This window comes from Drosophila novamexicana, unplaced genomic scaffold (genome assembly GCF_003285875.2).
Source record: "Drosophila novamexicana strain 15010-1031.04,08,12 unplaced genomic scaffold, DnovRS2.1 tig00000817-arrow-arrow-pilon, whole genome shotgun sequence".
In the NCBI taxonomy this organism is placed as follows: domain Eukaryota; kingdom Metazoa; phylum Arthropoda; class Insecta; order Diptera; family Drosophilidae; genus Drosophila; species Drosophila novamexicana.
Window position 1 is genome coordinate 2,257,586 of NW_020824827.1, and position 23,551 is coordinate 2,281,136.

Genomic DNA, 23,551 nt, shown 5'->3' on the forward strand with positions numbered 1-23,551 from the left:
CCGAGTTATGGGGGTGGTAATTTTTGACCCATGTCTAGATACGAATCTTGGGGTAAGATTTGGACATGAATTTCGACTAAAAAATCGGTGTTCAGATTTAAATGCCAGATTAATCTAGAGGGAAACTCATGAAGAAAAAGCCAAACTTCATGAAAATCGGATGAGATTTGGCCGAGATATGGGGGTGGTAATATTTGACCCATGTCTACATACGAATCTTGGGGTAAGATTTGGACATGAATTTCGACTAAAAAATCGCTGTTCAGATTTGAATGCCAGATTAATCTAGAGGGAAACCCATGAAGAAAACGCCAAACTTCATGAAAATCGGATGAGATTTGGCCGAGATATGGGGGTGGTAATTTTTGACCCATGTCTATATACGAATCTTGGGGTAAGATTTGGACATGAATTTCGTCTAAAAATCGATGTTCAGATTTGAATGCCAGATTAATCTAGAGGGAAAACCATGAAGAAAAAGCCAAACTTCATGAAAATCGGATAAGACTTGACGGAGTTATGGGGGTGGTAATTTTTGACCCATGTCTAGATACGAATCTTGGGGTAAGATTTGGACATGAATTTCGACTAAAAAATCGCTGTTCAGATTTGAATGCCAGATTAATCTAGAGGGAAAACCATGAAGAAAAAGCCAAACTTCATGAAAATCGGATGAGATTTGGCCGAGTTATGGGGGTGGTAATTTTTGACCCATGTCTATATACGAATCTTGGGGTAAGATTTGGACATGAACTTCGACTAAAAAATCGGTGTTCAGATTTGAATGCTAGATTAATCTAGAGGGAAAACCATGAAGAAAACGCCAAACTTCATGAAAATCGGATGAGATTTGACCGAGTTATGGGGGTGGTAATTTTTGACCCATGTCTATATACGAATCTTGGGGTAAGATTTGGACATGAATTTCGACTAAAAATCGGTGTTCAGATTTGAATGCCAGATTAATCTAGAGGGAAACCCATGAAGAAAACGCCAAACTTCATGAAAATCGGATGAGATTTGGCCGAGATATGGGGGTGGTAAATTTTGACCCATGTCTACATACGAATCTTGGGGTAAGATTTGGACATGAATTTCGACTAAAAAATCGCTGTTCAGGTTTGAATGCCAGATTAATCTAGAGGGAAAACCATGAAGAAAAATCCTATATCATATATGTATATATTCTTTTTTAGAAGCTATATGTCAAGTTTGGTGACTCTAGTTCTTATTATTTACCAAAATTGCCCAAAAAACAGGATATCGATATCGATTTTTATCGATTGCTTGGAAAAAGAGTAAGTTATCGATTATCGGAAACAAACTCGATCTGCGCGGAAGCTAGGAGCACCTACATCTAAAATTTCAAGTCTTTAGCTCATGTAGGTTCTGAGATCCATGCGTTCATACATACTGACGGACGGACGGACGGACGGACGGACGAACGGACAGACAGACGGACATGGCTAGATCGACTCGGCTATTTATGCTGATCAAGAATATATATACTTTATGGGGTTGGAGATGCTTCCTTCTGCGTGTTACATACATTTGGCTTTCGCACAAATACAATATACCCTTATACCCATTTTTAATGGGTTCAGGGTATAAAAATGCACATGTACTTTACCCGTTAATCAAATTAGCTTTAGCTGACAAATTATTATTGGTGAAAGATTAATAGTTATTGATCTTATCGACCGCAATTTTAAGTAATGTAATTATGTTTAATTATTTAGAGCGCAAACCTTGACGTTGTGAATTTAGTTCTGAATGCAACAGCTGTTGTAAGCCATTTAGTAAATTGCACTTAATTATCACGCACTAACATATAGTAAATAAATTGGATAATTATTTCTGTTAAATAAGTGAGTATTTAAACTATTTTCTTTTGCCTAACAGTGGGAGAACTCGAATGAAACGCAGGTAACCTTGAAGAATGTGCAGTTCGACTTGTCGGGCCAGTTCTACTGCGAGGTATCAACGGACACGCCCATCTTTACCAAAGCCAGCGCGGATGAGCTAATGAGCGTTTTCTGTGCGTAACAATTGTCAAGCCAATTTCAGCTGACGGACACTAATTGCCGTCTCCCCCATCTTGTAATGTCTTTACAGTGCCTCAGACAGGTCCACCCACCATCAAGTTCCGCAAGCGCACACCCTTCGCCATAGGCGAGAAGCTGTTCGCCTTGTGCAACACAACCCGAGGACGACCAGCCCCGCACATAACATGGCTAATCAATGGCAAAAAGGTGCGTATGCATAAGAGCTACTATTTATCTATCAGAAAACACGGCCAGGGTCACAAATGTTGGTCAGTTGTATTGGGGTGTGGGAGCAGTATAACCAAATGCATATTGTGTGACCGAGAAATGGAATGGCTGCCAGGGGACGTCAGAATGTCAGTGGCGCTGCATTAAGATAAACATCAGTTTAAGCCATTTTATAATTATAGCCTACATGCGCGGCTTATGGAGCTTTCATTTTAATTACCCAGGCCCAGGCCCAGGCCCAGGCGCAGACCTAGACCCAGCGCCTGTGTGGGTCAGCCGCAGCAGCAGCAGCAGCGGTAGCAGCTGCTTCTCAGCGAGAAAAACAACAACAAGAGTTGAGGGAAAAGGAAATGAAATATAAATAAATTTATTATATCTGCTGGTGGCGCACACAGAATATGGTAAACTCTAAAATGAAATTTATTCAGAAACGCGCTGCCACACGACCATCTGACCGGGCATCGCATGGCGGTGGGAGGATTTGCGTGACGGATGGAGAGGGGAGGGATATAATAATGGGATATCTACCTCAATGATCCATTTTTTATTTGCAACCTTATGCAAAGCTTTGACATTGAAATGACTTTTATTTGCAAGCTATGTAACATTACAAGTCAACAATGTGAAACCACTTCTGATCCTTGCCCCGCTCTCTCTTCCGACAGGTCGAGGAGAAGTTCGTGCGCACCCACCATGTCTTCTCGTTCAACGGCAAGCATCAGCGCCGCACGCAGCAGCAGCAACAGACGCCGCTGACCCAGCAGCAGATGCAGCATTACTATCAGCAGCATTACTACAGCCAGTATCAGCCGCAGTTCCACGTGCCCCACTACATCGATCGCTACGACAAGAGCCTGCGCTGGGGTGGAGCCCGTCCTGGCGGTAAGTAAACCACGATAAGTTCGAATATTGCAGTCGGGTGCAACCGACTTGAGCTTTGGTATTATTATTCTTTATTTGTCCAGCTCATAAACTGTGGAAGCTTTTAATATTTGCGTTTAGAGGGCCGACCCTTAGAGGCGGTCATCAGTGGTCCACCTGCTGAATTTGGTGCTTCGACCTACATCTTTCGTGTCATAAATATTTGTAATGAGTATAAATTCAAAATTTTAAGATCCTAGCTTAAATAGCGTTGAAAATACTTTGCTAACGTTCCATTTAACATGTAAATAGAAAGGGAAATAAAAGTTTGATGTTTATTAACGAACAATGGAAACGTTCTTTTTCCTTTTAATATCTCCCGATTGAAAGGCAACAATAACGTTTTAATATCCCATCCGTTCTAACGTTCTAAAAGCTACCCACCTACTGTAACTTTGATGTCATTTGACTTGCATCAAAGAATATATGTAATATTTACTCTAGTTTCTCTGCCCGATGACAGACGAGCGAGAGAATGCAATTATATAAATGTTTCCAGCTGCATTGTCAGCTGGTGGTTTTGAGCAAGCGCAACGTTTAGTTTAATTAGCCAATTTGTGAAAATAACTCTTGACTTTTGCCATTGCAGATGAGTTCTCGCAGTATGCGCCGCACCATGGACACGACGGACATGTGCATCATGGCGGCGTTGGCAACATCTACAACAATCCGTTCAGCTCTCTGGCTAATTATCATGACATCGGCGAGATACACGAAATACATCAGCGCAACTATGATATAAACAAGAAGCATATGGAGATTAAGAAACAACAGATGGAGTTGAAAAAGCACAGGTTAGTCCACAACCGGGCCATTAATCAGCCCAAACCGGCATCTGGCGATGCTTGGCATAAACCGAGTTTTATTTATGAGGCTTACAAATTAAAAGGCAACAACTTTTAGCCGTCAGCTAAGCAGACGACGAACTGTGCAAAGTTCTGCACCCTGCCACCTTTGGCACATACAACACACTCACAGGTCCGCCCATGCCGCCCTTGACTGGGTTACTGAGCCAGCTGTTCAGTGCCCAGCAAAAAGTTTTCATATTCTTATCAATTTCCCTAGGTTGCGTGTGTGGCGTGTTTATTAAAGTTTTCTTATCTATGGTCTAAAAGGATTTGGCTTGTGCATGTGCCGCGATGTTGGCACATTGTTAAAACCGGCTGCCAGCCGGGCTGCCATTGCTTATCCTTCGTTCCCTATGCCTTTTATTGTAGATAATATAAATAAATTTTGTGGCATGGTGCCCCTGCTTGCCACCGAGCTGCCTGCTGGAAATGTTTACGTGGCGCGATTGGAAGTGAAACGTAAATGAATGCAATAAATTATTTACGCTCACCTGCGATATTAAAAATCAAGAAGGAAAACTTTTCCAATATACCAACTTTTTCAGCTCAACTTTCAAAGCCATGGGCATGCGTATGTGCTTAAGTGTGTGCTTGAGATGGCGTGCGTGTGTGTGTGTCTGCGCGCGTGAAGATGTAAGTGTGTGTGTGTGGTGCTAGTTTAATGACAGGCAACGCCACAATTCGCCTGCGAGCTGCTTCTACCATGTCTGCTGCTGCTGCTTCTGCTGCTCCTGATGTTGCTCTTTCAAGTTGTGTGGTCGTGCCTCACACTTGCATACGCATTACACATACGCCATGTGGCAGGCATTTGCATTGGGCCGGCTGCAACATGGCCCTGACATAAAGTGCAGTAAACCAGGCCAAACCAGGCTGAAGACAATAAAACAAACGCATCACTTGCAACTTAACAAGCACATTTGGACACTTTTAACATTTTGCTTGACATTTGGCAGCCAATATCACTTAAAATCGCATATCGCATCATATTTGGATTGACTGTTTAATAGTGCATTATATAACCAGATCTAAAATGCTTTTAGCGCGATTGGCTGGCTGGCTCGCTTGTCTGCACACACATGAATTTCACATTTCCCAATCGTATCTGATGTGTGTCGCTGAGCATTCGTGGCAAACGCCACTTGGTTAATTTATCCTTAAGTGGAAACCATGATTAACTCTTGCGCCATTTCCTTGTCGGCTAATTGCATTTTCCGTGGGCGAAAGCAAAAACGTTTTAAAAATAATTTGCCACAACTCAAAATGCAGCGTGTGTGACTGTGTTTGTGTGCAAAACTAATTTTGCTGAAAACTTAACGTTAATAAGCAATAATTTATAACCAAAGTGCACGAGCCCCGTCCCGGCAGAGCATAAGCCAGCTGGCACAGTTGCAAGTGAGCTGCGATGTACCTGAGCTGCAGCCTTTGAAGCCTTGAAGCAGCGCTGAGCATACAGGGTGTGGCTACAAAATATCTTATTGTATAGCAGCACGCTTAAGGAGCACTTTAATAGCAGATGTCTAAAGTGAAGAAAGTGAAAACCCTTTTTCTATTCCTTCTCTATGTGACAAGCCGTTCTTATGAGCACAACAACATATTGTATGTTTTTTTTGGTAGAGCAAATAAAGACTCAAAAATATATTTGCAATTGGTTTTCCATTTCTAGTTCACTTTCAATTGAATGGCAAATAAATCAAAATTTATCGTAGGTTTTTTTAAGCTTCTTTAAACATTTTTACGTAAACATGAGAGCGTCTGATACAGTCTAAATTACGGCAAACTTTAGCTTTAAGCGAACCACCCTGTATTTGTTTTATTCATGGCTTCTGTTACAGGCTGCACAGTATTTACGTATGTGAGTACGACTGTGGGCGTAATTGCAGACGCGCCCACTATTAAAACTTGGCGCATATTTATGCAATACTCCAGCACGGAGTAAAAAAAAAAACAACTATAAAATGTGCAAGCAACAGCAACAACAAATAACAACAACAACAACAACAACAACAACAAGAGAGGGCAGCAAGTAACGGTCACGTTTATGTTTACAGCAGCTTACAGCAGTGTGCATAAATTTCTGTGTCCGTGTGTATGTGTGTGTGTATGTGTGTGCGTGTGCGGGGCGTGACATAGACTACGATGTTTATTAAGTTTACGCTTAATACACTGCACAGCACACACACATGCATGAATGTGTGTCTGTGTGTGTGTGTGATTTTATGCAAATGGAATGTCAAAGCATGCCCCGAGCAGCGACCTTGCTGCATTTATGAACTACATTAAGTATGCGCCATGTGTGCCATTGGTCATGCAGCATAATTAACCGCTAAAATTGATTAAGTAATTGCCACAATAACCCAAACAAGTGTTCGGGCGACACAAATATACTCCGCATTGTTCCGCTGACTGAATGCTTGCCATTTTGTTGTTAAGGGTTTTGTTCAGCTGCTTGACTTGAAGCGCCTTTAAGAGCGCCGAATGAAAGTAACACAAAAAAAATGTTACTAAAAAACATAAGAAACAAAAACAACAGCAGCACCAGCAGCGGCATGGCTATAAAAGGCATAACACGTAGCGCTGAATGTACACTTGGAGCGGGGGCGGAGGCAGCGGGCGGGCGGGTCGAGAGTGTGGCCCTGCACACAGGAAACTCAGCCAGGCAAAGGTATATGAATGGGGCGTTTTATGCAGTCAAAAAGTAGTTTACACGTTGTTGCACAATTTATGTTTGTGCAACACGTAAGACCATTGTGCCAGACACAAGCCAGCGCAGATAAATGCATACATATGTATATAAGCTATCCACATACATACACATACATATGCATATACATATGTATACGACTGTATGCTTAGGTTCCTGTGCGTGTTGCAGCTGAATACTAACTGCAACCGTTTGTGCCGTCTCTATTATTTTTGCCCTGGGTAACCTTTTCTAAACGTACCCAAGCCTTCAAAGGCATGCAAGTACAAATTGTCAGAGTTGAAATACATTGTAGTACGCAAGTCTCGACAATTGTAAAATTATTTGAATTAGTGTCCAACTTTAAAACAATTAGAGTTAAAAAAGACTTAAATTCTAAAATAAATATATAAAAATTATATGATAAATTGATAAACAAACAAAATAATTAAAATATCTTGAACATAAATGTGTTTTTAAGTAGTAGGAATTTCAAAGGGAAATAAGTATTAGAACAGAAATTTCTAGTCGTGAACTAAAGCTTCCCGGCTACGAGTCCCGAAATAGGCCAAAGCTGTTCTGTTTAACTTTCTAAGCCTATTACGAGAGTTAAGTAAAAGCTATTTATTTATTAACCTAATAAAACTATGAAATAATGTAAGAAAAATATTTCTTAGCTTGGAAGAGGGCATTCGACATTTAGACTATTCAAATGGCACATTCCGTACTCGTGGATTTCTTACTATTTTCGTGTGCTGGATTTTTTTGGTTCTTTAGTTTGAACAACCTACAAAGGGCGCGCCCTTAAATGCAGCTTGTAATTTTCATTTAATTTTCAGTGTGGTTGCCGTTTGTACGTTTTTCGTGTGCTGAAATTGCCCGAATCGCTGAGTTGACCCTCAAAAGGGCGACCTTTAAGTGTCGCGACTCGCCGCGACTTAAGGCACAAGAAATTGGCCATGGTTGTTCGCCGGAGTAGATGTAATTAGCTGGTCCCTGGCGCTGATCGCGTGTGTGGCAGTAATTCTTCTGGGCGGGTCAGCAGAAGCCGCGGCGACGTGTCATAAACCGGGCTACTAATTGTGAGCAGCAAGGGGGCAAACGGTAGGCGCTTCTAGCACTGGCAGCTGGGGTCAGTTGTTTTAATGCGAGAGGCCAGTCTTAAGCGCGGTCAATGCCAGTGCGCTTTTAGTTTTAATTGCTGGCGGCAGGGCGAGTGGAGGCTAAGTGCCTGCTGATACCAACTACAAGACGCTGAAATGGTGTGTTCCATTAATCACAATGAGAGAGAGAAACAGCAAAAGCAAAACTAGCTGCACATTAAAATTAAATTTGTATTTTATAACGTTAGACTAAGTATTACAATTTGGCTAATTTGCTGGAGCGCGAGCACTGGCCTCGTCTACTTGACCTTGTTAACAGGCAAATAGGTGGCGCCAGGCGCCGCGGCTGCTGGCGACGCATAGCCAGTAGGCGCCTCCAGCTCGGTTACACGAGAGCCGACATTGTCAGTGGACTCAATGCTGATGTCTCCCGCTCGGCGCTCATCCACGAGCTGCAACGGCTGCTGTGGCTGTTGCACCACTTGCTTTGAGGCAAAGTCAAGCACGGGCGCAGTGCCAGCATTGTAGGATGTGGAGGAGCCGCCCAGGCGATCGTACTCCTGCTGAATGGTGCGCTGCGCATTTATCGCATCCTCTGCCGTGCGATATTTGACAAAGTGTACCTCGGGCTTCTTGGCATTCACGTGGTTGAGGTTCTGCAGCCTATTGGCCAGGCTGGTGAGATCGCCTTGCTTGGTCAGCACATAAATGGCAGTTTGTTGCTCGGCAGCCTGTTTGGCAAGCGCCACTGCAGCGTTCTCAAGTCCTTTGTTTTCGGGTGCACGAATGAAGAGCACGCGCAGATTTCTTTTGAGCGAGGCAGCCAAGTCGCCGACGCTGCGGTTATCTTCGAAATCTGCTTCTGGCGCTGAATATGTATAGAACTCTTTGTTGAATTCCGTGTTGACGCTGGTGTAATCGGGCTGGCTGTTGGACACATAGTCTAAATTTGAGTCACTGGACAGTGAGCCTCCAGATAGAGAGCCTCCAATTCCAGCTCCATAATTATAACCGCCCACTTCTGCGTTGGCTGTCGCCAGCAAAGCTAAGACCTGCCAAGTGAACATGCATTTCAATTGAAAATCGAAAAACGTTAAGTGGAAAGACTCTACGGCACTTACAATAAATCCACGCATATTCCTGTGATGCCCCAAAATCCAATTTCAGCTGCAATGTCAACGGCTGTCACCTTGCGCGATTACGGCTCGAGGTGTGAAAGGCGTATGATGCTGCTCGTCCGATCGATGGGCGTTTTTATAAGCGTCAGCCAAACGCCCATCGGAGATGCAGATTGCGCAGTCGGCGGCCGTTGTGGTTACTGCTATTTTGGCCGCTCATCCACCTTAACGCTGAATGTTGTAAATGACGTAAAGTGCTAAAGCGGCTAGTCGTATCCGCCAGCGAATTAGTTAGCATAAATCAAAAACCTATTGCAAATTTCGCTGAATCAATCGAATCGAATCGAAACGATATGGAAATGAAAATGCTGGAAACACCGGTTAGAGATCTGGCTGCGGCCAACAAAGACTAACTATGTGGGGCAATGACAAGAGGTATGCGCCGCATTTTGCGCGAAATTTGCATTCTTGGCCATTTTGTGGCCACGTAATTAATTAATTATAAACATCAACGCAAATGCAAAATATTACAGCAATACAACAGCAGCAAATGTCAACACAAAAGCCCATAGTTGCACAGCCAATGATTCGGAAATTGAATTGAATTTTAATGACTGCACGCTAAATATTTTATAATGATAGCAACCGATTAGCATGACAACAACAGTGGGAACTGGCTGCCGCAGACCACAAATCAATGCGATGTTAAGCAGTTTCGTTAGCTTTTGGCCACTGTAACAATATTTGTATTTGTCGTTTGGCCAAAACAGATAACAATGCCGTTTCGTAAAATTGCAAAACAAATAAAAATAAATTCAAAATCAAACGATACAAAAAAAAAAATAAAAACAAAGCACAGACTGTATTTATGCAAATTAACAAGCGCCGTTTGAAGCATTTTTAGTTAAGCATCATTTCATTTTTATTGCTATTGTTTTTGTTTTTCGCATATATTTCTAATTAGGGACATCAAATAAATGCTTTAGGCACATTTTTATTTACTTTTTTCCTGGGGCTGCCAAAAGCTGATTGGTCACAACATATTAATATTATTTGCGTACGAAATTCCGATCTCTGTTTTAATGTAGCTAACAATCATAGTTTAGTTAGCTTTTATTTGAATTAATATTAGTTTTAATTTATAATTTATTGGCTATATATATATTTGATTTTTATGTAGAATAGAATAGAAATTAAGTATATACAATGCCTCATGCGGTCTCCACCAAAAATAATGTTAACAATATAAACTTTACTCCAACTGGCAGACCACATTCGACGGCGTCTGTGGCCGTGAGAAACTTTAGTTTCTCTGGTCTTGTGGTAAATTGTGCGGTATACTTTCACTCGAATTTGTTTTGTTTAAATGTAGTTTCAAAATACTATTGCCCTGTTTTAGGCTTGATAATTTAACTGTCACACAGTGTCTGCAAACTGTTGCCGCCTTTCACTTTTGGAAGACAACTTCCGACCAATTTTGGATCATGGATACTTTATATACAATAAACTAGTAAGTAGGATGTTAAGGGACCTGTTGCAGGTATTGCTGTTGCACTTCAAAACTTTATTTTAGCCAACGGCTTTTACTTTAAATAAAGATTAAATAAAAACGTTTTTAAATAAAAAGGGAACCCTTCTTCGATATTATATTTGATAGGTATTGTGATCCGATTAAAAACTTAGTAAATGTTCTATCTAGTGTAAATACATGTGTGTCCATATTAGCCCTCAGCTAAAGCAATTTTATACAATATGCAGCCGTCTGTTAGTATAATTAATTATTAAAGCGAATTGAAAGCAGCTTTATCAAGATTCGCGGCTTAAGTACATATGTATATTTTTGTATACTATTGTGGGTCACAAGCTAAAATATTTGTCTTTTGCTAATGGAGCTAACGAGGTTATCATATAGCACGTCAAGTTGCAGCAGGCCTTAGGCAAAATCAATACAAATGCAATTAAGTTAATTGCGGACATGTGAGCTTTAAAAGTAGCTGCATGTTGTTGTACGTATGCACACAGTCGATAAACAATAAATGCGTAATTAAGCAAATTATCCCATTGGTGCCCAAGGGCGGTCAACTTGATAAGCAGCAACAAAAAGTAGTAAGAGGATACAAAACAATTGCAAAATGCATTAACCATAGCCGAAGGCAACTATGAAAAATCAATGACTAGATGCAGTATTTGTATGGCCAGCAACCGCCATTCAGTTAATTTAGCTCTGCAGTAAAAATGTAAGACTCTTTAGTCTAATAAAATTGTGTAATGAAAGAGTTATGCGAAATGTTCTTTAATATATCAAAAAGTCTATGGTTATTCCTTGTTAAGCTAGAGCTTAAAACGCACTTACATTTTTCATTTTTAATTAACTTAACAATATTGGCATGTTTGCATGCACTCGCTTTTAATATCTCCGGCTCCACGCTGTGTTCAAGAATGCTGTTTAAAAATTAAACGATTTTCAGGCCAAGTGGCTTAAATTTGTAATAAATATGCTATTTGCACACCAAAAAAAAAGTATCACAGTTTTTCATACCCTGTAGTAAAAGGAAAGATGGTCGATCTTGGAAAATTTAAAATTTTACGACCTGAAATTGTACGTATTATAAATGTTCTCCAATATTTTAGGCAAAACAGTTCATCAGTTTTTGTCAACGCCTCGAACTAATATTGGCTTCATTTGAAGACTTCTAAAGTACAGGTGATTCTATAGTTTAGCACAATCGACCATTGTTTTTTTTTTCAAATAAAGACAGATATGTTAGCTTAAAGCATTTAATATTCGGCTTGTAAATCCGCAGCTGCAACTTAATTACTAATAATGGGATTGAAAATGCAATGAAAATAGAACTGGGCATGATTTCATTATGTTGTTGAACAATTTGGATTAATCTTAAATACAGCTCTTAGAATTAGTTGAACCGAATCCCAAGTCCATATTCATATACTCGGTATATATATCACATATATATAAATAGATTGTGCAAAGATATTTGCTAACACAAAAAAGTTGTGTCCATTAAATATAACCGTGCTAATTTTAAATCTTGCATTTATGCTAATTCCTTAAGTCAGTTGCATGGCTTTTTTTATCGCTAAGGTATATAAATATATATATAGCTGTATAGTTATGTATAAGTGTGCAGGATTGGTGAGCTGGCACTCTCTCTACCATTTGTTTCTCGGCACGCGAGGGCACTTTACGGTGCATAAATTATTCAATAGACCGAAACGCCGCGACGAGACATAAAAAAACCTTCGCTGTCAGTGTCAGTTATAATTTCATGCCCATGACAGTTGCTGTTGTTGTTCTCGACGACCTTAGTTGACCCAATTTTAGACCTGACCAACTCGTGGCAGACTTTTGTGCGCGTAGCTTTTTATACCCTGTTCCCACGGGGAAATGGAGTTTATTGATTTTCTGTAAGTCCTCCTGTCTGTATGAGCTACAGCGAAAATTAAAAATACTGCTACCCACGTCAAAAAGTACGATTTAATGCGATTTGCCCACCTTTAATCCCGAATAGAAAAAGTTTACAAAATGTTCTATTTGGGGTAAGGGACCATGTTGAAATCCTCGTTATCAACTTTCTATAACACTGTCAACAGAGCAACTCACGTCCGCAACTCTCGATAGTTTCGACTTGTTATATTTGAATTTTCGTCGCGTTTCCTGGCAATCACCAAACATTATATTTGAATTGTTAATTCGATTTGGCGGGCGAAGTTGGATTCTTTGTGCCATTAGGAGAACGGCTACTGTAGCCGGGGGCCAAGCTTTTTTGAGCTTTACCAGCCGGCGGAGCATTACAAAGTTTGCAAAAAGTTGAACTGCTAATCTGTTGGTGTTTGCCTTGACCGCTCTTAATACTGTTGCCTGCTTGCGGTTAGACCAACTTCCGGTTTTCGATTACAAAGGTCTTTTAATATAAGAAATTCATGGGACTTGGCACGTAGCCTTTGCTGCTGGTGTTGCTGTTGCCGTTGCCGTTTCCCTTTGCCTTTGCCTTTGTCATTGTTGTTGCCTCGATTCCACTTAAGTTGCTTTCCTTGTTTCTCGTGAGAGTCCTTGTTTTCGAAACGAACTAGCCATGGGCCCGGTTACTCGAATATCGAGTTTGCTGTGCATATTTCTGGGCGTGTGCTGTCTGGGGAAGTGACCCCCTGCCATAAATTCCTAAAAGGTTTTGTTGCGTTACGCTCTGTGGCCTTAGCTCATTTGCTTGCGTTTGAAAACAAAATAAAGCAGCAACTCTTGTGGACGATAGGCACATAAGCCAATAACAGAGGCAGCAACAGACTACATGACATACCAATTAATTAGGCGTATTTCTCAAATTATCGCCTTGGGCATGGCTGCGATAAGGCCAAGACGCGCAAATGACTTTGCATGTCAGCGCCAAGTTAATATACCATATTCCCTAACACAGTTTAAGGTAGAGTTTAAAGTGTCACAGAATTTTCATAACTTGCCGCGCTACCAATATTTCAAGACTGTTCGCCGAGACCCGCATTTCCGCTTGATTTGCATTGCTTGCCAAGTTTGTTGTGTTTTGAACTTGAGCTTCCTGCCACGACTGCTGCTGCTGTTGCTGCTGCTGCTGCTGCTGATGTTGTCGCTGCTGGTTGTTGCTTTTCCAGTGAAAAGTGCGCTGCATAAGGAATTTGATTAAGACAACAAGTACGGCAACTGTAATGCCAACAGCAACAACAGTAACAGCAGCATGCATCCACGTTGATGATGTTGCAGTAGCAGCTGTTGCTGCCGTCATCGGTGCTGTTGCTGCTGTTCCTGCTGCTACTGCTGCTGATGTTCCTGCTGTTGCTGCCAAGCTCGTCAACGTAATGCTGTCGAAGGCTTATGCGGATATTGTGCATTTGCTTTGAGTTTTGCCCGGCATTTGTTTTCGCTCTTAGTTAAACTAGCTTACTGTTGATGTTGATGCTGTCTGCCAGTAACTGGCTTTTCATGTTATTGTTGCTGTTGCTGCTGCTGTTTCTACTGCTGTTGCTACTTAAGTTCTTCCCCTGTGCTGGCCAGGGGCAATACGATGGGATTGTTTTCTTCTTGTGCGTGAGAAAGCTTTAGGCACATCCCACACAATGTGCATTTTATCCACAGACAGCTCAACATTTTGGCATCTCTTATAGAAAATCCAATTTCTAAAACCTTCAATTGCTCAAATTAATATCAAACAAGTAAATGCTTTCATATTTGAAAGCTTTGGCTTCAATTTAACTCATTTTTATCGTAGAGGATCATATCTGAAAATTTTTTGTTTCTTATCGCCAGCAATTGTATTCCAAAATGCTTGCATGTCTGTTCATCTATTCAAATATCCAAGTTCTTTGCATGGCACTTGCCCGTTTTCTTAGCCCGACAACCCACGAGGAGAGCAGCTCGAATGTAGCACACGGGCACACACACATGCACACACTCGCACACTCGGAAATACACATGCAAACACATTCACCGAGAGTATCTTGAAAGCTGCATATCGCATCCGTTGGCTGCGTCAAGGATATGCTTGTTGTAGCACTTACAGGAATATTATATTTAAATATTACTTTGCACAAACAGTGAGGCACTTGCCTTGAAATTTAAATACGCTTTTGCAGTCGCCGCAATGCAAATAATTTAATTGCTTAAATGAGACGGAAATAAGCGCATTGTTTCCGCACGAAATACCGTTGTCAGATAATTTAATAAGTCCCACAATTTCTGCTTGGCAACATTCCATTAAAGCCCACTGACACTGCGGCCTTAAACTAACACAGCTGACAATTGGCTTGCCAGGACATTGGGTGCATAAAACTTTATGGTCTCCACGTTATTTTCTCAAGTGTCGTTGCACGCAATGTGTGTGTGGATGTGTGTGTGCATGTGCGTGCTTGTGTATGGTGGGTGTACAGGTAATTCCGCAGTCATTTTGCATTTGTAATAAAGCAACACGTCGTCACAGACGTCGACGCTCGCACGCACGGCTAAGGTAATTACGAGGCCGCAGCCGTCGAAATCTCACCAAGCAGACCCGAACTCATTTATATGCCGCGCAGGCTTCTTATCAAATATGAAACAAAGCCGTAAAGGATAATTGGACTTAGAATATGTGAGTGAGGCACGCAGCGGTGCCATTTGAGTAATGCAAGCCTAGCCACGAGATACGCTCAACTCAATCATAATATGTCGAGTAGTCGAGCAAGAAGACACTCAATTTAAACTTTTCATCGAGTTGAATAGGCATATATGAAGGGAACTCAATATGTTTTCAGTTAAAGGGACAGCAACTTAATTTAATTTTTTCAATTGCTACTTTTTGATTTGTTTATCGATATAGCTAAAAATGTAATTCATAGAGCAGGAGCATATCCCCCCTTTGTGTGACCAACTACAAATAGGTTTGATAAAATATATTGTACTTAAATTCGTTTTAGTGCGTGACCGGCATGTGGAAAACTCGCCCTTATTTGGCTTTTCATGTTTTCGCACATCAATCATAAAATGCAAATATTTACGAGTTTATTTGTGTGCAAATAGCTGGCGCTCGGCACATTAAACTCAGACATGGAGCACACACACATCCAGGAATTTATTAACCTCTCCATTTTTTCTTTGCCAATCTTTTTCAGAAACTCAAACCGAAAATTTCGGCGTCATATTAACGAAAATGCGCTCGGCATTATACGCAGCACTCTGAACAGTGGCGGATTCGGGCCACAGGCGCCCAACTTGAACAAGGAACTGGGCATACCATCCAATGCCGGACCCATGAACCAGCTGGCAGCCGGCTATCAGCGTCCGCTGTCTCATCCAGGAGGAGGCAGTGGTGTGGCGGCCGCTGCGGCTGCAGTGACCGCAGCGCAGCAGGAGAAGGGCATGTTCAGCATTAGTCAGCTCAATCTGGAGATAACGGAGCAGCACGTGGGCAGCAATGGCCGCATGGAGATCACATGCCTGTCCACAATACCGGCGACGGTGGGTCAGGGCGAGCAGTATGCCGATTACAAAACGTATTCGGTGAAAGGTGAGTGGGACAACGCGGCGTATGCGTGATATGCATATATGTATTATTATATAGATACGTACACATGTAAATTAGTATATTATGTATGTGTTTATTGTGCGCCGCGTGTAATGCTATGCAAGAACAATATTTGTTTTGGGCGTCGTTTCATAAAATTGCGAGCAATGAGCTCATCAAAAATATGGCTCGTTTGCATACGGGCGCCCAAGGTGAATGTGAATTATGGAATTGTCGGAAGGAATCTCGGCTGAATTTACACAAAATAAATTAGCATTGTACGGCTGCTGGGTTAGACCTGTTAAATGCGTGCCCATTGTAAATGCTGTGTGTTTGCCTTCGTCACGATGACTTTCAAGGAGACAACAATAATACAATACCGGGTCACAGAATTGAAAAGCCAAAGTCAACGTTGCAACGTTTTTGCCATTTTGAAATGCGTCCATAATTTATATTTCTGTCGCTGACTTTACAGCCGCCCCAACCCTCAGCCCGACCACTTCGCACTGTGTGGGCGTGTGTCATCTATTTTGTTTGCCTTCGTTTAATTTTCGCTTAATGCCGCCCCGCGCATATAACCACTAGGCGGGCAAACAAAAGTTAATTTATATATTTGCTCGGCTTTGTCTGCCCATACGCTGGCTGTTAGCATTTGCAGTCGGTAAAGCCGTTGACTCAGCCGGTGTTGTAAATTGTCTCAAATTGTATGAAATAATTTACACATTACCAGACAGACCCATGACTCAAGACGGTCGTTGGCCGACGCTGTCGCTATCCCTGTCGCCGGCGGCTCTCCCTAACGGCCCGTTTGGCTCTTGAGTTTCCTCTGAACCAAGGGGCGTATGCGTGTTATTTATGTTGCGTGAAGTGCGTCGTTTGTTTTGGCCACTTCACAGCGAAGAGTGCTCCACTCCTTAATTGTTTCTTATGCAGTCCTTAGGATCTGCTATTATTTTGCTAGCTTTGATTTCTACCAAACTGGGTCTTTATAGAAAGAAGGCCGAAACTATCTTAACAATTTTTTTGCTATTAGTTATTGGAGCACTCTGCTACCCCTCTGCAGCCGAGCGCTGGTTAAGTTTGGTTTTTCCTGTACCCTAATTTTGTTTACTGAAAGTGCTTTCCACTTTCATTATTTATACGCTCCCCTTGTCAACTTGTTTCTTTTTCCTATTTTAAGTCCCATTGGCTTTCAGGAGATGACTTTTAGCTGGTCTAATTAATTTTGTTAGGCAACCTTGCCTGCTGTTTGCTTCTAAAATATCTCTTCCACCTGATCCGACCATTGTTTTCGACTTTCTAAAGCTTTATTTATAATGTTCGTCTCTCTTTTGACCTTTGCAGTCGAGGTAGAGCGACATCAGGCGTCCTCCACGTCGACGGCTCCGCCTAGCATCGGGATGGCAGCCCTAGGCAATGGCAACGGGCACGGCAACGAGACATCCGCCGGTTGGAGGGCGCGCGGAGCTGCCCTAACGCATCTGTGGTCGCTGGCGCCCCTGCTGATTTTCGTGCTGCTCTCAGTGAACTATTAGGAACAAACTGCAGTGCAAACGTAGCCATCAAACTGTAGGAGAGAAGACCACCGACATAGTAAGAGGTACAGTAAACCAAATCCAAGGGCACCCATTACAGCAGCAGAAACAGAAACAACTACCATAACAACAACAACAAAAAACAACAACAGGAACAACAGCAACAGTCATGCACAGGCAAGTTGGCGATTTCAGTGTAATTAAGCTGGAAAATTAGCTAAGTGTGTGAAGCAGCCAAAAAGCATGCAAACAATTAAGAGCGAGTGCATAAACAATAATATTTTTTGCCTCGTTCTGGCAAAATAGAGTGAAAGAGTTTATTTGTAAATTATTGCCAGACTGCAATACCGAAAACAGAAATATTTGTAATTAAGTTGCAGTCAAATGTGAGCATCGAAATTGTTTCATTTCTAGCAGCTGACAATTTTGTAGCGTAGCGAAATTTTTGTATAGCTTTCAAATGAGCATACCCAAGTCCCAAGGGAAAACCACAGACAATTGGACTAGGAGTTAGTTAAGCATTTGAAGCTCAGCCAGATGCAGTTAAGGTGGCGATGCGCCTCACATTTGGGCCTAGTCAAATATTTGTGCAAATGCTCCGACCGACAAAACAGAAAATTTTAAACAAAAAATAAACTACAATAGATAAAGAACGTTTTCGGCGAACTTAGGCAGTCGCCAGACTGCTTAGGCCCATGTACCTAAAATGCAAGCGAAATATAAAAAGTTATGCAAAAAAATGATATTTTTTATGGTGTTGTAACGCTTTGGCTAAATAGCAAATCTAAGGCTAAAATTAAGGCAAGTTTGAATTTAGGCCGTAGCAACAAAAAAAAAAAAAACAACAAAAATTAATTAACCCCCTTAGAAAATGAAATGTTTAAGTGTAAAATAATTAGACAGTTAAACCAAGAAGCTTACAAATACAATCAGTGTTGAAAACATTTTGAGAAAAAAACAAAACGAAAACAAAAACCTTAAGAAAAACAAAATAAATAAAAGCGACAAGAAAGGGCGTCGAAATGGTCGCAATCTGCGGCACGTGGCAAGTCTGAAAAGGGTCAGCCCAAATGGGTGAACTCCAGATGACGCGAAATTCGCTCCTCCTGGTGTCGGGATACTCCTTTTCCTACACTTGCACAGCTTATTTATTTGTATTCATTTAGCCCTTAATTGCGCTCCGTAAATGGTAATTGTCGAAATGGATCGTCTTTTATGTACGAGTAGTTAGGAAAATAATTTCATTTGCCGTTCACAGTTCGTTTTTGGGTGAGCTAAGATATTCGTATATGAGTGTGTGAATAAGTGAATATATTTAATAGGATATTTTTCAAAACGCTTTAAATGTCTATTGCTAACTGAAAAAGTCTTTACGCGTAGCATACATTGTAACCAAATATGTATGTATAGCATCTAAGTTGAACTAAACAAAAACAAAAACAAAAACAAATCGCACAGCGCAAAGTAAATAAATGTAAAGCAAATAGCAACCTAGTTTATATATTATACCAATATACAACAATATATATAAATATGCGTCTACATAAATGTGTGTAACTACTTAGCTATTAGGCAAATATTTTTAACTTCAAAATAAGGAACAAGAAAAAAAGAAATGTAAAATAATTATTACGCCTGCAAACATTTTCCTACAGTTTGAAGAAGTAGCTAAAAAACAAAAAAATATATTAATTAAGGCCGCAAAGAAATTCCCGGGAAATATAGTTGAAACCTTTTTTAAAACGACAATTGTTCAAAGCATTTGTTCAAGAAATATGGTATGCAGTAAAATCCTTAGTTTCAGATCCAGTTAAGAACTACAGAGAAAATGCATTAACGTAGTATATACTGAATGCTTAAACATTTTTATAAAAATGCAAGAAATATTATTACAAAATGGTATAACAAAGTACATATTATATATTAAAAATATGGCTAAAATGTCTTATGCAGGTATTGACGTCTTCCTATGCTACGCTGTCTATTATTAACTGAACAAGAAAAACCAATTGAAAAATTTATAAAATTTACATTAATAAAGTAGATAATAGGTATATTCCAATGTATGCATACATACATATATTGTGTGTTAAATTGATAACATCAAATTATAGATAATTGTGTTAAATTGGTGCTGCAATCCAAAAGAACACTCAGATTATACAACAAGTATATAAGCTTTAACTATAAATGATTTATTTTAAGTGAGAATCTATGGACTATTTTTTCAAAATGTTTAACAAATGATTTGTGCCATCTTTTTTAGTTTAAATATCTTTGCAGCATTCACGTACAAGATGTTTTGAACACATCTTTAACTTCATCTGATCTTTCATTTTAACAATAATGTGTCGTCTTTTATTAATAAGGACGGGCAAATATTTCCCACCAATCTACGCACACTCTTACATCTTCCTATTCATATCACGCATTCATATCAATCATAACTGAATTATCTCAATGTAATAGCATACGTACATGCATACAATTTCATACATACATATACTATATATACACACATACCTACAAATCCATCTGTGTGTTGTTTTTCCAACTCTGTCCTCTGACATCTGTGTGTTAATGTTTTCATTCTTCAGAAGTAAGTCTACGCACTGATCAAAAAGCACTTTACCGCATACATACATAAGAATGTCGTATGTAAGCATATACATATTTATATTTATGGTGTATTAATATTTGAACGGGATAAAGAACCCAGGAACTAAAAGAAACATTAAGCTCTATGAAAATTCCAAATAATTACTGTCACAGCAATTCGCAAAACATATCATAAATGTTGTACAATTATCTGTGTTAAAGTGGATGTAAACAAAAGAAAAACAATATACAACATATATTTGTATATATACTTCGGCCCAACGAAGCTATCAGAACTTGGCATGCGTCTTTGAGAACATTTTGCACAGAATATCTAGCTGAAATTGTTGATGTTTATTTACTCAGTGGTCAGAGGGGTTTAGATCGGTTTACTTTCTAAAGAAGATAAAAAAGCTTCGAGTGGATTAAATAAAACTTTTTAAGAGGTAGCAAAACCCACTAGCTTAACAAAAATTAAAGTTGATCTGAAACTTGAAACCACGAGCCGCAATAAGAAATGAACAATTACGGCAATTAACAGTTGAAAAACAATATCGTTGGCAGCGGCAAACGCAATTAGCATAATTTAATACAAATTTAATTGTCTCATTGAGGAGCAACATTAAAAGCGGATACTGTACGTAAATTGAAATGACATTGTTCATCTTGATTTATTTATTTGCATATGGATACATATTTTGACATAAATACACACATATTTTTTATATGTTCCTCAAGTGTAATAACATCAGCCACAGCATTAACACTATAAAGTGCACTCGGGCTATAAGTATTGTTGTAATCGTAACGGCGAGTACCTACATCATTTCACTGACATTTATACACGATTCTTCCAGTCACACATATCATGGCGTAATAATCCAACATTTATAGAAAAAAAAACCATATTAATTTTATATAAAAATATATGACAAAAGTGTAAATGTGTGTGAAATAAATATATGTAGCAGAAAAAAATGAACGCTGAGTTTGGTTTACGCACGTAAATAACACAGCAAAAAAATCATATATCATTTATTTGGCCTATTGAATATATTGAATAATATAATACATAAATATAAATATACATAAATGCATGCTTATACACATGTGAGAAATGTCATTAATTCAATATTGATTTATTGTTTCACTGAGTTCTCCTTTGTTAATGATATATTGTAATAAATATAATTGTACCATAAATCTTAAGGTATAGGAAAATAGCATTAACAGGCGCTACTAAAAACCGCAGCGGCTGAGAAATACAATGATTCAATTATTGTACCACAAAGTAAACAATTACGTAAATACATACTTATTTATAGATACAGGCATACCAAACGGCGCATCAAAGATACACGTGTATAAATTGCAACCTATGCAAATATATATATAAAAATAAAAATATATTATAACAAAAACGAAAAGTTACCACGGATTATGAATGTATGTACTTAATATATTATTAAACATTAAGTATGTAGTATATACAAAAAAAAAAGTGTATAATTCGGTGTCGACATGTCAAGTTTACTTTGACAAATACAAAAAAAAAAAGTAAAGTAAAGTTCAAGAAAATGGAATAAGAAAAACAAACCCAGCTCTTAAAATGACGCCTACTGCTTGGCTTGTCAATTTACTACACATAAATAACTAATAAAATATAAATATGACTATTTGTGGTAAAAAGAATGAACTAAACATTATAAAATAAATGTTGAAAACTGAAAGGAGCATAATTTTTATTGAGGGTTTCTCCCTCACCAGCCCAATTGGACTTAAATATAAGATAATATTGTGTCAACCATAAAAGCACACACAACACACATAAGGTCGGGAGATACACACACATAAATCGGTCGAGGGTCTGGGCTTCTGGAAGGGCGTTAAATAAACTTGTGTATCTTTGGGTTTGACGAATATCTTTTTAATCCCTTTAAATGTACATGGAAATTGAAGGAGCTACTCAACAATGAAATGCGTAAACAAAAGCAAACAACGTAGGGACCCATAAGGTCAAAAGTCTGACAAAATTACAAAGGGGCTGCCAGCCGGAGAGGGCGAGCAAATGTTGTGCAATAATCAACGAAAGGATAAACTACGAAATAAATGGCGAATCAAGGGTATCTTGGCCGTAAAACACATCCGGCCATGGCCACGGACAAAGCTAAAGCCTTTTTTTTCTTTTCGCCGGGCCGTTACGTGTCTTTCTCTGTCCCTGTCTATTGCCGTCTGCTGTCCTCTTTCATATGCCCAGGACGTTACAAAGGTGCAACAAGCCTGGTTGCCTCATTACGGAATCAAAGCCGTGGGCTGTACAAATACACATGTGTGGGAGCGAGTGTGTGTGTGTGCATTTGCCTGGTCACAGATGTGCTCTATCGATTGAAAATTTGTGTGACAGACAACTGTGGCAGCCAGATGGCAAGTTTGAATGGGAATGGTCAATTAACGCCTGGCCATCAACTGATTTCCTGAGGAAGCCATCAAAGGGGCTGCCTCGTGTCTTGATTAAGGTATAAATATTAAATTAGCCAGGGCTATCATAGTCAGCTCTACTGCTGTAGCCGCTGCTGCTGCTAATGAGCCATGTCTGTGAGTGAAAGAGGCAAACAGGATGCGGTTTACTCAGCGTTGAGTTGGACCACACTATCAGCTACCAAGCTCCAACTCTCAAACTTGTTTAATTATACATGGCAGCGCCTAAAAGTCAGCTAATTGATATGCAGCAGCAGCAGGAGCAGCAGCAGCAGAAGCAGGAGCAGAGACGGAGGCTGGGAGTGTGGCAAAGTTAATGAGCCAAAACTGGCAGCATGTGTGCCAAGTTTCGACAGGCATTCAAGCCGTTGCTTTGCATACAAACTCTACTCTCAATTGCCCCGAGGGTTGATCGAGAGCCAAGCGAATAACTCAATTTTCATAGAGTGGCTGTTGCACATGGCAAACCAATAAACACTTTTTGCAACAAATTCAAAACTGTGCCCGCAGCAGCAGGACTAAAAGCAGCGACAGGCACAGTAAAACTTTTTGACAGCGACAAAATTGCGTACAACTGCCAACTGCATTTGGGGCGTGGCACTGTTGCCAGCTGCATATGCTGCTTGTGGTGGGCCTGGTCATGATGGGGAGGGCGCCGCCGGAAGCGTTTGCCGAATTAACAGCAGTGAGTGGCTGCAACTTTGCTGCATCTGAAAGGTAAAGAAACTCACTGACACACAGCCAAAACAATAACAGCTACAAAATGTCTCAAGAACATTTCAATTTGTGCACCCCGCACACACACAAGCACACACACGTGTGCTCACAAAGTTTTTGCCCGCATACGGACAAATGCCAAAATAGTTGGTTTTACAACAAAAGTTTTGTACGGAACTCGCACCATTTCTAAATTGAAAAGAAATATTGGTTAGCAGCGGCAGAAAGCAGTAGAAAAAAACTAAAATACACAGA

At 40.1% G+C, this 23,551-nt stretch overlaps 2 protein-coding genes across 2 annotated transcripts in view; one reads left to right on the plus strand and one right to left on the minus strand.

Moving 5' to 3' along the window:
* The window catches only part of LOC115764145, a 57,825-nt gene extending 39,798 nt beyond the window's left edge, over positions 1 to 18,027 (plus strand). The window contains exons 4-9 of the mRNA XM_030707021.1: positions 1,903 to 2,038; positions 2,116 to 2,252; positions 2,939 to 3,152; positions 3,784 to 3,988; positions 15,577 to 15,971; positions 17,313 to 18,027. Coding sequence (XP_030562881.1) covers positions 1,903 to 2,038; positions 2,116 to 2,252; positions 2,939 to 3,152; positions 3,784 to 3,988; positions 15,577 to 15,971; positions 17,313 to 17,503 — 1,278 coding nt within the window. The 3' untranslated portion in view covers positions 17,504 to 18,027. The remainder of the gene's footprint in view (positions 1 to 1,902; positions 2,039 to 2,115; positions 2,253 to 2,938; positions 3,153 to 3,783; positions 3,989 to 15,576; positions 15,972 to 17,312) is intronic.
* Positions 8,125 to 8,961, minus strand: LOC115764146. The gene is made up of 2 exons (XM_030707022.1): positions 8,947 to 8,961; positions 8,125 to 8,877 (listed from the first exon to the last, which is right to left on the minus strand). Exons 1-2 carry the CDS (start codon positions 8,959 to 8,961, stop codon positions 8,125 to 8,127), a joined length of 768 nt encoding a protein of 255 aa, XP_030562882.1.
* Positions 18,028 to 23,551: the final 5,524 nt, after the last annotated feature.